General features: G+C 45.4%; 2 protein-coding genes across 2 annotated transcripts; both read left to right on the forward strand.

The window, feature by feature from the left end:
- The first annotated feature begins 3,094 nt into the window (after positions 1 to 3,094).
- On the forward strand, positions 3,095 to 4,994 carry LOC308298861 (uncharacterized protein). The gene is made up of 4 exons (XM_080742552.1): positions 3,095 to 3,289; positions 3,511 to 3,609; positions 3,822 to 3,908; positions 4,733 to 4,994. Exons 1-4 carry the CDS (start codon positions 3,110 to 3,112, stop codon positions 4,796 to 4,798), a joined length of 432 nt encoding a protein of 143 aa, XP_080598678.1. The 5' UTR covers positions 3,095 to 3,109; the 3' UTR covers positions 4,799 to 4,994.
- A 5,563-nt stretch (positions 4,995 to 10,557) lies between these two features.
- LOC308298860 (E3 ubiquitin-protein ligase RNF13-like) lies at positions 10,558 to 12,029 on the forward strand. Its single transcript, XM_080742551.1, has one exon. It carries the CDS (start codon positions 11,280 to 11,282, stop codon positions 12,024 to 12,026), a length of 747 nt encoding a protein of 248 aa, XP_080598677.1. The 5' UTR covers positions 10,558 to 11,279; the 3' UTR covers positions 12,027 to 12,029.
- Positions 12,030 to 13,510: the final 1,481 nt, after the last annotated feature.

Consider the following 13,510-nt stretch of genomic DNA (forward strand, 5'->3'; position numbering starts at 1 on the left):
CCCCCGGTGGCAGCGCCTGGAAGAGGAGAAGCTCCCCTCCAGGTCCCCTCCGGGCGCTGCTACCACACGGCCGTGCTCATAGGAGACGCCGTCTACGTCTGGGGCGGCTACGCAAACGCAAACACGTGGAGCTACTCCAACGAGCTCTACGCATTCAACGTCCACACCCACACGTGGCACAAGCCCGCGGTTTCTGGGGCTGCTCCGCGGGAGATGAAAGGTCATTCGGCCTGCGTCTTGGCCAAGGTGATGTACGTCTACGGAACGTGCCATCAGTGGAATACGGCGTTAGGATATGTCATTCCACACACTGACGTATACAAGTTGGACACCACCATCATGCTCTGGTCTTTAATCAACACCAGAGGAACTGCACCGCCCGTTTCGCAGTTTCACTCTGCCACCGTCATCGGGACGAAGATGTTTGTATTCGGCGGCTGCCGGAACGAAGAGAATTACAGCGCCAAAGAAGGCTGCTACGGCGACGTCAGGGTGTTCGACACCGAGACCAGCTGCTGGCTGAGCGCGCCTTCTTCCACGCGGCTTCGCCCAGAGGGGCGCTGCTGTCACTCTGCCTTTGCCCACAAGGGGGGGCTGTACATATTCGGCGGCCGCACCTGGGAGCGCGACACCTTCCACGATCTGTGGAGGTTCGACCCGGAGAGCTCTTCCTGGAGGAAGGTGGAGCCCAGGGGGAAACGCAGACCGTCGGGGAGGTACGGGACCTGCTGCTGCGTGGTGGGGGACCGCGCCCTCCTCTTTGGAGGTGAGTGTGACACTGGAGCGCTTGACGACCTGTACGTCTTAGATCTGAGTCCTAGTCTGAAGACGTTGTGTAAGATGGCGGTCAGCCAGCACGGTCTGGAGCACTCAGGTCTCCCACACGACATCAGGTGGGAGTTTAGATGTGCTCGACAAGGACAGGAATGATGTGGTGGAAACGCTGCACTACACTTTCCGGATTTTGGTAGTTTACGAGGCTATGGGTGAGCCCAGGATCGAACTGGGAACCTTCCGATTCCCAAGGGGCCACTCTACCTCCTGAGCCACTGTCGCCCCCATTACTGTGAAGTTCCGGGAGAGTATTTTTTTGCCTAGTATCAAAAAAGCAACTGGGTTAAACACTGAGTGCAATGAGTGTGGCGCAGCACAAACGAGATAGATTGTGTGTGTGTGTGTGTGTGTGTGTGTGTGTGTGTGTGTGTGTGTGTGTGTGTGTGTGTGTGTGTGTGCCGTTACAGGCAAGAATTACAGGCAAGTTAGAGCATTACAAGCAAGAGTAACAGCGTGACACAATTGCTGCAGGTTTTCACACTAACTGCTCCCTGCGGTCGCAACTAGAGTAATGATGAATGTAACCACTGAGGTCACTGAACTTACTGAACTTGAAGCCGCTAGAACAACAAACTCAGCAATGAGCAGTGGTGTAAAGTAACTAAATACATTTACTCAAGTACTTGTGACCACCCCAGAGAGATTCTAATTGGCTTAATTCAGTATTTCGATATTTGATAATAATTTTATGAGACACGCCCCCCTTCCTATACAAACCCACTGTATCTTAAAACTCATATATATATATATATATATATATATATATATATATATATATATATATATATATAGGGCTGGGACTTTAGTTGATTAATTGCAATTAATTAATTACAGAAAATTTACGCGATTAAAAAAAATAACACATTTTAATCACACCACAGAACCTTCAGTTTCGGGCATACCGATCATAGCGATGCACCAACCAAGAAGAGACAACAAACGCAAAGGGAGAAGTAGATCAGAGCGCTTTGCTTGGCCCAGTGGATGCCAAATATAGATTAGAAAAACTCACTTGTTGATTCACTCGTACAACAAAATGCGTTTTACTTGGGAAAAAATGTTGCTTCTCGGGTCAAATATTAATATGCGATTAAAATGTGATTAATCGCGATTAATTAATTACAAAGCCTGTAATTAATTAGATTTTGTTTTTTTATCGCATCCCAGCCCTAGCGTCCAGCATGCGGTTGTCCTAAGAGCCACTCCATTCCTGGAAGCCCCAAATACACACAACTGCCAAGTACACAGCACAGGGTCACTGGCACAACATCCACCATGACTGTTACATCAAGATAGAGGAATGACACGGTCATGTGGGGATGATGTTTACACCAAGACTCTTAGAGGGAAAGGTTAGGACAACAATATGTGTTGGTTGCTAGGGCAATCACTATATATGATTGTGATATCCAATGTATCGTTCAGCTAACACCACAGTCCCGGGACATCTTTGCTTTTGCATGGCTATCAATAACCCATTTAGAGCGGGTAAACATTATTGTGTATCATTATTTTGTGCTTTAACTATTGAAAAATATACGCGCTCACAGCACGGCCTAGATCTGCTATTTTTGAAAGATCGTGAAAATTAGAATTTTGACCCGATTCTATAAGTGTCTTTTGAATCCTTCTAAGGTTTTTTGAAAAACCTTTGTTTCTATGTCAGCAATCTGGCCAGCCATCGTCAAAGAAAAGGTCCTTTTCACTTCAACTGGAGCTCAGTTAGTCTGTTCTTGAGAGACTACTATGTCAGTGGTTCTCAAACCTTTTCATGTGAAGGACCGCCAAAATGATATGTATTTGGCCACAGACCCCCATCTCAAAATATTTAGTTCCAGGGACCCCCCAGAAGCAAAACCTTTGTTACAAACGTTCGCTTTGAAAATACATATATTCAACGATTTGCACACATTTTCACAACTTTTTCAAAAATGGCAGATCTACAAGCTCTGTGAGCTTGTATATCTGCTATTTTTCACTGGTTAAAGCATTCAATAATTCTAGATGGATTAAAGAACCTTAACTGAACCGTTGTCTGTCTTTGTGTGGCATTCCAATATAACGATTAATCCACAACAATATCAGTAAATGATGAATGAATCCACTGTGTAGTCATTGAACTTTCTGTCTGAAGCCCAAAAGGCCCAAAATAAACAAACAGAACAAACAAAGCGATGACACAGACATCTGCTCTTTGTCCCCCGGACCAAGTTCTGAACAACAACCATACAGTATTTATTCTCCATGTTCTGACCGTCTTGGTCTCAGAGAGAAGATGACAGCTCTTATTGTGTTCCTGTTGTTCCTGACCACTGTCGTCTGCCCGGCGACAGCAGACGACTACGAGAGGCTGGACCCTGGTGTGAAGAAGTTTGTTGATCTGGCTCTTATTAAAGCAAACGGACAGTTTAACTATGGACATCTGAACTTCTATTCTACTGGCACATTTGCAGAGGTAGGCGTTTTATTGAATTGAACTGAATTATATTGAAGCAAATTAAATTTAAATTAAGTGAATTAAATTGAATTACGTGGCATCAGAGATGAGTTGAGTTTAATTTAGGGTTAACCCTAACCCTAAATTAAACTGATTTGAATTGAATTTGAATTGAATTTAAAATGAATTTAAAATGAATTTGAAATGAATTTGTATTGCATTTGTTCCTCTCTTTGTAGGTCACACCCTTAGTGAAAATCGATGTGCGTTTGAGGACTACAACCTGCAGAAAGGCTCCGGGTGCAAACGGACATCGCCCTGAGTGTCCATTCAAACAGGTGTGTGAACCATAGAGTTAAATATAAGCTCGCTGCTTTGGTGCTCTGTCTGTCTGTCTTTCTGTGAACCATTCACTGCTGCTCTGTCTGTGAGATTAGCAGTGTGGTTTCACATGCACGCTTGTCAACACAACCAAGCAGATTAAACCAGCTGTGTTTCAAGTTCAATATAAGGTCCAATCTGTCTGTCTTTCTGTCTGTCTGTCTGTCAGCTCGAGATTCGATGTATTGTTTGTAGCGCGGATCCAAACACCAGTGATCCTTACATCGACTGTGTTCGCAAAAAAGACCAGATGACGGTAAGTCTCTATCTGGACTGTCTGTCTCTCTGTATTCTTACTCACCAAACAGTCTCTTTTATACAGTATTTAGTGTATCTTCTACAGCAGGGGTCTTCAACGTTTTCAGGCCAGGGACCCCCAAACTGATGGGGAGATGGAGCGGGGACCCCCTAAGGGCTACAATGTTGTATAATTATGTATAAAATGCTGTTTAATGTGTATAAACATACCATGTTATTGTGCATTAAATACTAAGCTATTCAAATAATAGATAAACATATATTACATTTAAAATTAAAATTAAATAAATATATGAAACTTTTTTTTTTTTTTTTTTTTTCAACAATTTCGGGGACCCCCTGCAGTATCTCCATGGACCCCCTGTTGAAGACCCCTCCCTGTTCTATTAGTAGTATTAAGTATAATTACTTGTGTTTGACATAACGGTGAGAATATGTATTTTTAGACACAATAAGCCCTTTCCAAGATGCACCGTACACTTTCATGGACACATGTGACTTATAGTTCTAGTACTAGTAGTGTTCCTGTAAATAGAAATTGATGGCTTATTTAGTCTAAAAATACATATTTAGCCACTTGTACGCATGGCCCCACCCACTGAAATCTAAATAGCTAAACTCGCTAAAACGACAGAAAGCAGTAAATGAAAACATTTTAACACTCATCTTTTCTTTTCTCTAATTACAATCTAAAATATGAAACCTTGTTGTAAAAATAACGAAGTTGTCCTTTATGAAATAGTGAACTGCAAGTTCACAAAGCGTGTGGAGCGTCGCGTTGTGAGCTTGGGTTAACAACACTTATCTGCTGTTTTCTTTTAGCGGTATGCCGTATGGGATCAATACTGCTCATTTCACCTCAATGGGCAACACATTATATCCTGGTGATTCCAGGGTCCATGGATCCACTGACACCCAGCAGCAGATTCCATCACGTCTTCATTTTCACATCTTTGTTGTCTGAAAACAAAACCTAGTGGTGAGGGGTCGCCCACCCTTCCCCCACCGAGTCAGAGATTGTGTCTCAGTTCACAGCTCATCAATGCGAAGCAATATAATCATAATAATAAAAATAATAACATGATTTGGCTTCATGTTTAACATTCCTTCTTGTATTGACAGCAACACATGGTAGTGACTGTGGGTTCCTAGCTTACAGGTCAAAGGTCACAGGTCATTTAATAATACAACCTAACTACACACTAGTGTGGTTAAAAGGACACAAGCATACTGGTACGTACTGTAAGTCAGTTCTCTAAATGAAAAGTGGTGGTAAAAGTATCAATACTGCAGTATAGAAATACTCTGTTAATTAAAATGAATAAAAGTCCGGAATTCAAAATGTACTTGAGTAAAAGCAACAAAGTATTGATATCAAAATATACTTCTACGGTCACACTGCACTTTATTCTACCTATGAGGGTCAGGGGGCGGCTCCAGAGAATTGTGACGCTATGGGGGGGGGGGGGGGGGGGGAATTATTTTTGTCAAACAAACAATATAATAATACCAATATAAGACAAACGAGATTCTCTGGCTTAGAGTATTGATTGATTGAAGTGAACAGACCAGATCATTGGCAGATGCCAGCTCCAAATCTGTGGACTTTTTTTTTTTTCAAAATGAATAAAGGGCTGAAGTGTTTAATGGATGTTTTGTAGTTATAATCAACATCTACAAAGTAACTAGTAGGCTAGTAGGCCAATTAACGTTTTCAAATACTTGTATTGGAGTAAAAGTAGAATATTGCAGGCCTGCCTGGCCATTTTGACCATTTTTGGAGGGGCGCTACACACACGTTTGGCTATGTTGCTCATTCCACGAATGCCCGATGCTTACACGCTGTACCTCGTTGCAAAGGTGACGAACGAATGATAAAAATGATGTAAAACACAATACAAATTGGTATTATTAAAGGGGAGATATAATGGACCGAAGTCAAGTTTCCTTTCTTTTTGTGCTGAGTTTATATATATTTTATTTTATTTTATTTTTTTGAATTTTACTTAATACTTTTATTTGCTACTCTTCTTCTTGTGTGTAGGTGAATATTACTATTTTGTCCTGCTTTGTCCAGGTGAAAAAAAGTACTTTTGGTAAATATAGTTGATGCATTCAGATGTGTCTGTATGCAACACATATGTTGTGCTTCTTACCGAATGATATCCCTGTTCTTTATTACTGGTAGTAAAAAGCTTTGAGAAACGGACACTAATGTGTCAGGTGGGTCTACTGTATATGATGGACCCACCTGATACTATAATGTCAGGTGGGTCTAACCCAGGGGTGGGCAACTTTGATGATGGCGAGGGCCACTATATTTCCATTTTCCACCTTCACTCCAGAGGGCCACATTGCATATTGCTACGTCCTACTTTGTCATTCTAGTATCTCATACAAAAGAAGCAAAAATAGCCGATCTACAAGCTCAAAACGCATCACGCTTTTGCTTATTTTGAATTGGAATCCTGAAATGTTACATTTTAATTTAATTTCAAACGCATTTTGTTATATACTCACTCAACTTATGAACCTAAATACAAAAATAATGGACATAAAAAATACATTTTAATACTACTATACTAGTCATTAGACTACTAATATAGACTGACAGAATTAAAGCAGGTCATGGTTGTAATTGTAACAGCTGAAATCAATAATATATCAGTATTCTGGTATTAACCTGTGGGCCGCATTAAGTGAAGGTGGGGGCCGGGCCGCCAGTTGCCCATGTATGGTCTATATCAGGGGTTTTCAAAGTGGGTGACGGGGCACCCTGGGGTGCCGCGACGGCAGTCCAGGGGTGCCGCGAGATAATTTGATAATATTTGGAATTTATTTGGACACAAATATTTAGTATCATTTTAAACTTGAAGTACAAAGTTATTTTCAGTCAGTTCTAACCAAAATGGGTATTATCCTAACGTTTTCCTCGCAACATAATCAAATGGTAAATGGTGCATTTATATAGCGCTTTTAATCCAAAGCGCTTTACATAGATTGTGCATTACATTCACCCATTCACACACACATTCATACACCGGTGGCAGAGGAAGCCATGCAAGGCACCAACCTACTCACCGGAGGCAATTAGGGGTTCAGAGTCTTGCCCAAGGACCCTTCGACATTAACTCAGGGGGAGCCCGGATTCGAACTGGGAACCCTTCGGGATTTATACCCTTCGTGCTCTAATACCAGTTTCTCTACCCCTGAGCTATGCCGCCCCATAATCACTAAAATATTGTCACTGTCGGGCAGAAACCTCGTATCTCCAAGTTTCAAATGTGTACGTCTTTTGGTAAGGACTGTCACATAAACTAGTGAAAAGCCGATCTACAAGCACATGTAGATCTGCTGTTTTCACTAGTTTAGTACATTTTATAAATGATAAAACAAAATGAACGGTTTTGGACATACAAGGTTTCCACCCGACAATGACGATATGCTATAAATATAAGGTTCTGGGAGTGGAAATTATAATGAAGGGGTGCCTCGGATTAAAACAATATTTATGAGGTGCCCTGAGACAAAAAGGTTTGGAAACTAAATGTACATTTACACACATTCCACCATCCATGGTTGTGTGTGTATGTGTGTGTGTGTGTGTGTGTGTGTGTGTGTGTGTGTCTGTGTGTGCGCGTGCATGCGTGCGTGCGTGTGTGTGTGTGCGTGTACAGGGAGCACAATTTTGTAAAGAAAACATTTATAACATTTATAATGTGCTGCAAAGGCTGTTTGAGGAGATGTGGGTGAGATAATCAATCAATCAATCAATCAATCAATCAATCAGTCAATCAATCAATCAATCAATCAGTCAATCAATCAATCTAAAGACTTACCTTTTGGGAACAGCAGAAGCCTCAAGGGTCAATACGAGTAGACGCACTGAGATGACGCAACTAGTTTGGGATTTCTGGCAGGCTGATCCCGAAGACGTTCAGGATATTGTTTTATACTAGAAATACTGTTCCTACGAAACAGTGTGGGTTTGCATGGAACACCATGTATGGGTACAAAGATCTGCCCAACAGGCACTACAACATACAGAATATGGGCATAAAAATCTGCTTATTATTGTCCAATGTTGCTGGTGGCCATGGAATCTATAGTATTAACATCACAACAGATGCTGCATTAAGGGAGAAAGGGTGTTGGCTCTGCATCCTTTATGATATTCATTCATATTTTATAGAGCCAGTTTCTGGAGAAAGTACAATTCATCCTGCCTTACCTACCAGCCGCGTCCATGGGAAATGTAGTCCTTGGGTTTAGTTTGACTCTTTGGGTAAAATGTGTACATTTACACCTTCAGTGAAACCGCAGAGGTGGTTTGTTTATTTTTGGAACACAGTTCTGAAACTAGAACTGCACTATGTCCAGGTGCCAACCTAGCCTGATTTCAGACTCTGCGCTGGAGCTTAAGAGTCTGAGCCTGAGCCATTGTGTTGAGATTTCAAAGGGGAGGGGATTTAAAATTTGAAACAATTCCCAATCACAAGCGATCTGGTGGGAGGGTTGTGTTTGACTTTTGCACACAAAACAATCCCTCCTCCCCCTCCCCTCAATGACATGCACCCAACAGGTCAGTGTCTTTGATGTTTCACTGATTAGAGAGAATCACTAACGAGCTACTCGACACTTGTATGGCTCAATCAATGCCTGCAGTTCGGAGTCCTTTTGAAGTTCAAAGGGAGCAATTAAGAACTCTGGTGAGCCACGCAGCCACCCCTCCCTCCACTGTTTCTGTAGATTTTTTTCCGTCTTGCTTTGAATTCATTGGTCGGTTCGCCAAGATACGGCTTTGAACCGAATCAAGAGACTCGTCATATGACATATCCAGACCAAGAGATGCAGTTCACTCAGAGAGTGGGCGGGTCTATTGGCTGGAGCCAGGCTAGTGCCAACCTGCATCTTGTGCACCAGTAGGCCATGTATGGCCTACTGGTGCTCCAGCAGAGACAAACACACAAAGAAATCAAACCAAGTGTGAAGTGAGCGGTGTAGGCCAGTTGTAGGCCAAATGTAGACAAGATGTAGTCTAGATGTAGGCCAGTTGTAGGCCAGATGTAGGCCAGATGTAGACCAGATGTAGGCCAGATGTAGACCAGATGTAGGCCAGATGTAGACCAAATGTAGGCCACACTTCAGAGCCTGGACAAAGCCAGATGTTGGAGCTTAGATCCTTCCATGAGCACCACTCAAAAATCACACCCAGAGTGAAGTGAGCGGTGCTATTTACGAGTTAATTTCATTAAGCGTCCTGTGAAGCTTGGCCAATGTGACGCTGGGTGTACAACACACTTTGAGCGCTCTGTGCCAAGATGTAGACCAGATGTAGGCCAGATGTAGACCAGATGTAGACCAGATGTAGACCAGATGTAGGCCAGATGTAGGCCAGATGTAGACCAGATGTAGGCCAGATGTAGACCAGATGTAGACCAGATGTAGGCCAGATGTAGACCAGATGTAGACCAGATGTAGGCCAGATGTAGACCAGATGTAGGCCAGATGTAGACCAGATGTAGGCCAGATGTAGGCCAGATGTAGACCAGATGTAGGCCAGATGTAGACCAGATGTAGGCCAGATGTAGACCAGATGTAGGCCAGATGTAGGCCAGATGTAGACCAGATGTAGGCCAGATGTAGGCCAGATGTAGGCCAGATGTAGACCAGATGTAGGCCAGATGTAGACCAGATGTAGGCCAGATGTAGACCAGATGTAGGCCAGATGTAGACCAGATGTAGACCAGATGTAGGCCAGATGTAGACCAGATGTAGGCCAGATGTAGACCAGATGTAGGCCAGATGTAGACCAGATGTAGGCCAGATGTAGACCAGATGTAGGCCAGATGTAGACCAGATGTAGACCAGATGTAGGCCAGATGTAGACCAGATGTAGGCCAGATGTAGACCAGATGTAGGCCAGATGTAGACCAGATGTAGACCAGATGTAGGCCAGATGTAGGCCAGATGTAGACCAGATGTAGGCCAGATGTAGGCCAGATGTAGACCAGATGTAGGCCAGATGTAGGCCAGATGTAGGCCAGATGTAGACCAGATGTAGGCCAGATGTAGACCAGATGTAGGCCAGATGTAGACCAGATGTAGGCCAGATGTAGACCAGATGTAGGCCAGATGTAGACCAGATGTAGGCCAGATGTAGACCAGATGTAGGCTTGCTTCAGAGCCCGGGCATTTTCGGGGGTGCTGGAAGCCAGATTTACAATTTAGGCATTTAGCAGACACTCTTAATCCAGAGCGATTTACAATAAGTAAGGTTATAATACATCAATACATCAACACCAAAGAAATGAATCCAGAAAATAACTTTATATGAACCTAAAAATGCTATCTAGCTTTCATGTATGGTCCCCGAGGGAGAAGTGTCTAGGACAAGTGGATTTTTGTCCTGGGGTTTTTAGCAAGGGTTCTGTCAGCTTCCCTGTGTTAGCTGATCTGAGTGAACGGGTGGGGTTGTAGGGGTTGACCAGGTTTTGGAGGTATGGTACCTTTGGCTGCTTTGAAGGCCAGAGGTTGGAGCTCGGCCCCCATAGACATAGAAAGGTAGCCGCCTCCTCTGGGGCGTATGCATCGGGGGACCAAGGGAATCCGTGTGCATCGCTGCCACGGGCGTCACACATAGGGAAGTTGCTAGGCCAATCAGAGGCAGGTGGGGGTGGGTCTTTACATACGCAGCCTGTAAGAACAACTGAGCCTGCGCAGCCGTGCAACATCAAGAAATGGATGGATTCATAAGTCCCGGAAAAGACGCGCTGTGATTGGCCAGTAGTCGTTTGACTGGCAGCAGTCCCTTGGTATTTCCAAGTCCGGACAACAATTTTTGGACTGCAGAGGCGAATGAGGCATCTAGCTTTTTTTATATCTGTGCCTCCAGGAGAAACGCTAAAAAAAAAATCAAACCTTGGTTCGAAGTGAAGCGGTGAATTGTTATTCTATGTGTTCTAGAAGTATGAAATCTGTATTCTAGATCTATACATCCTGTGTCCTAGATCTATACTTTCTATGTGCTTTAGTTCTATATTTGTATGAATTCTGAATGAATGAATGATTTTGTTTGGAGGGCCAAATTGTTATGTGAAGCTTGACCAATCCTCAATACTGTATGCACGGGACATATACGGGACAAGCCACTCCTTGAGAATCTATGGGAATCCTCAAAAAAACATGTACGGGACAGACAAAGCCACTCCTTGGAAGCGGCTTTCACCGCTTCAAAAACGAACAACGGTAACCTGGATGATAGCGCCCTCTAGCGGTGGTGACGTCAGCCTCCGGCGGTCTATAAATGTGTGAGCACCGCTGCACACGGCTTCATTTTGACTTTGTTTTACCAGACCTAAACTAACCGATGCTGTCCGCCTCCCGGAACGCCATCCCCACCCTCCTGCTCCTCGCCCTCCTGGCCCTCCTGGCCCCGCTGCCCCGTGCGGCGGCCAACATCGCCGCCCGCTCCTACGACAACGAGAGCCGCGACTTCGACGACCTGACGGCGCTCTTCGGCTACATCCCGCCGGGCGAGGGGCTGCGCGGCGCGCTGGTGCAGGCGTGGCCCGAGGACGCCTGCGCGCCCATGGTGCCGGCGCCCGCCCCGCGGGGCTTCGTGGCGCTCATCCGGGGCAGCGGCTGCAACTTCGACGTCAAGGTGCTGAACGCGCAGCGCGCCGGCTTCCAGGCGGCCGTGGTGCACAACGTGGACTCCAACGTCCTTCTCCGCATGAAGTACAGCTGGGACGTCTTCACCTGGATCAAGATCACCATCCCCGCCGTGTTCGTCAGCGAGGAGACGGGTGAGGAGCTCCGGCAGCGCTACACCTACGAGAAGGGCGGCCACGTGGTGCTGACCACGGACAGCGGGCAGGCCGTGGTCATCGTGCTGGGCAAGACGGGCATCGTCACGCTGGCCGCCTACTTCACGCTGGGCATCTGGAACCTCCGCACCAACCTGCGCTACGTCCACGAGAAGTACCCGCGCATGACCGTCATCGTCATCATCATCTACATCGTGTGCGTCATGGTGCACGTGGTGATCAGCTTCGTGGACCAGCTCAGCATCGGCAACTGGCCCGAAGAGGCCATGTCCTGCTATAGGAACTGAACAGGACATGGGTCCTGCTATAGGAACTGAAAGCTACACCAGGGAAGGAAGGTCCTCACGCCAGCAATTACAAACGCATCCAAGGATTTTTATCGAAGAAACGAGAACGAATGAAACGAACGGAAGGCGAAGGACTCCGGCTGAGTCTTTGATGAGCTTGCTGACTTGGGGGAAGCTTCGCGGGGTGCCAAGCCTCCTCAGAGCTCTACGGAAAGGAAAGGGTAGAGATAGGACGGAATAGGGAGAAGAGTAGCTGGGTGGGAGGCATGGAAGAAGTGAGGAGACATGTTCCTGCTCCTGAACTTCTGCTAGGATCTCTAAATATGTTATTTATTTTTTCACGTGGCCTCTGAAAGAGACTAGCCATAAATGGTACATTTACTGTGTATGCACTTTCCAAAATCATGAACAATGTGCATCATATTCCGCCATTCACACACACCAAAGGTGGAGGAAACCATGCAAGGCACCAACCTGCTCATCAGGAGCAGTTAGGGGTTCAGAGTCTTGCTCAAGGACTCTTCCACTCTAACTCTGGGGGAGCCCGGGATCGAACCGGGAACCTTCTCATCCCCAGGCAGCCGCTCTACCTCCTGAGCCACTGCCGGCCCTAGTCTTGTCTCGTCTATCTGTCTAAGTAGGAAACACAATACCTTTTTTCCCCTTGTTGTATATTTTTAGAACCAGCCAACAGCATCTCCCATATCTGTGTTCATTACTTGTCGGGCTTTGACGATCTTTGGAAGCAACTTTCCCAGCAATGTGATGTTCATTGGCAACCGATCTCAGCAGGATTTGGAGGTGTCTTTCCCGGTGACGGGATGTCGTCTCTACCTTCCGGAAACCGCTAAACCCAGCAAGGAGCAACGGAGGACAGACACAATACGGATGGAATTTACCGGGACAAAAGGCTGAGGCGAGCCGGGTAATGTAATTTGGAGAAAACGTGTCTCGTTAAAGGTGCTGATCCATTCGGACTCCCAGATAAGGAGTGGAGCAGCGATCACAAACTTCTGCCTTTGTCTAAAACGTCTCATATACCGGAGCACTGGTTTCAGTTCATTCAACCTCCTCTTCTGTGTTGGCTGGTGAGACGCTCCTAGCAAGACCCAGAACAACAGACATGCAAGCTCACATCGCGTCGCGGATGCGGCCGCTGTGAGCTTGCAGCTCTGCTGTTCTCGGACGCTCTCTGCGTGCGACGCCGTCGCGGGTCGGAGCATAAGTTAGGCTTCATGGACTGCAGCTGAGCGAGCAGTAGCAGCTCTAGAGTGCCTTGACAATGAGCTGCTCCCTCTGTTCCGATGGCGGTGAATGGAGGTGTGGTTTTGAGGACAACTGCTTTGAATCGCTATTATGATTGTATATTTCATGGGAGAGAAATCACAGTAAAAATCCCATAAGCATTCTTCCCCCACACTGGGAGAAAAACAGCGTCTGAAAGTTTAATGGGATGCATTTTTACACGGGAGGCTGTGACCACT

This window comes from Nannobrachium achirus (assembly GCF_963921795.1).
Source record: "Nannobrachium achirus genome assembly, chromosome: 15".
In the NCBI taxonomy this organism is placed as follows: domain Eukaryota; kingdom Metazoa; phylum Chordata; class Actinopteri; order Myctophiformes; family Myctophidae; genus Nannobrachium; species Nannobrachium achirus.

Coding starts and splice junctions, on each gene's coding strand:
- LOC308298860 (XM_080742551.1), top strand. CDS start 11,280: ATGCTGTCCGCCTCCCGGAACGCCATCCCCACCCTCCTGCTCCTCGCC.
- LOC308298861 (XM_080742552.1), top strand. CDS start 3,110: ATGACAGCTCTTATTGTGTTCCTGTTGTTCCTGACCACTGTCGTCTGC. Junction 3,290..3,510: donor CTACTGGCACATTTGCAGAG/GTAGGCGTTTTA, acceptor CTCTCTTTGTAG/GTCACACCCTTAGTGAAAAT. Junction 3,610..3,821: donor CTGAGTGTCCATTCAAACAG/GTGTGTGAACCA, acceptor TCTGTCTGTCAG/CTCGAGATTCGATGTATTGT.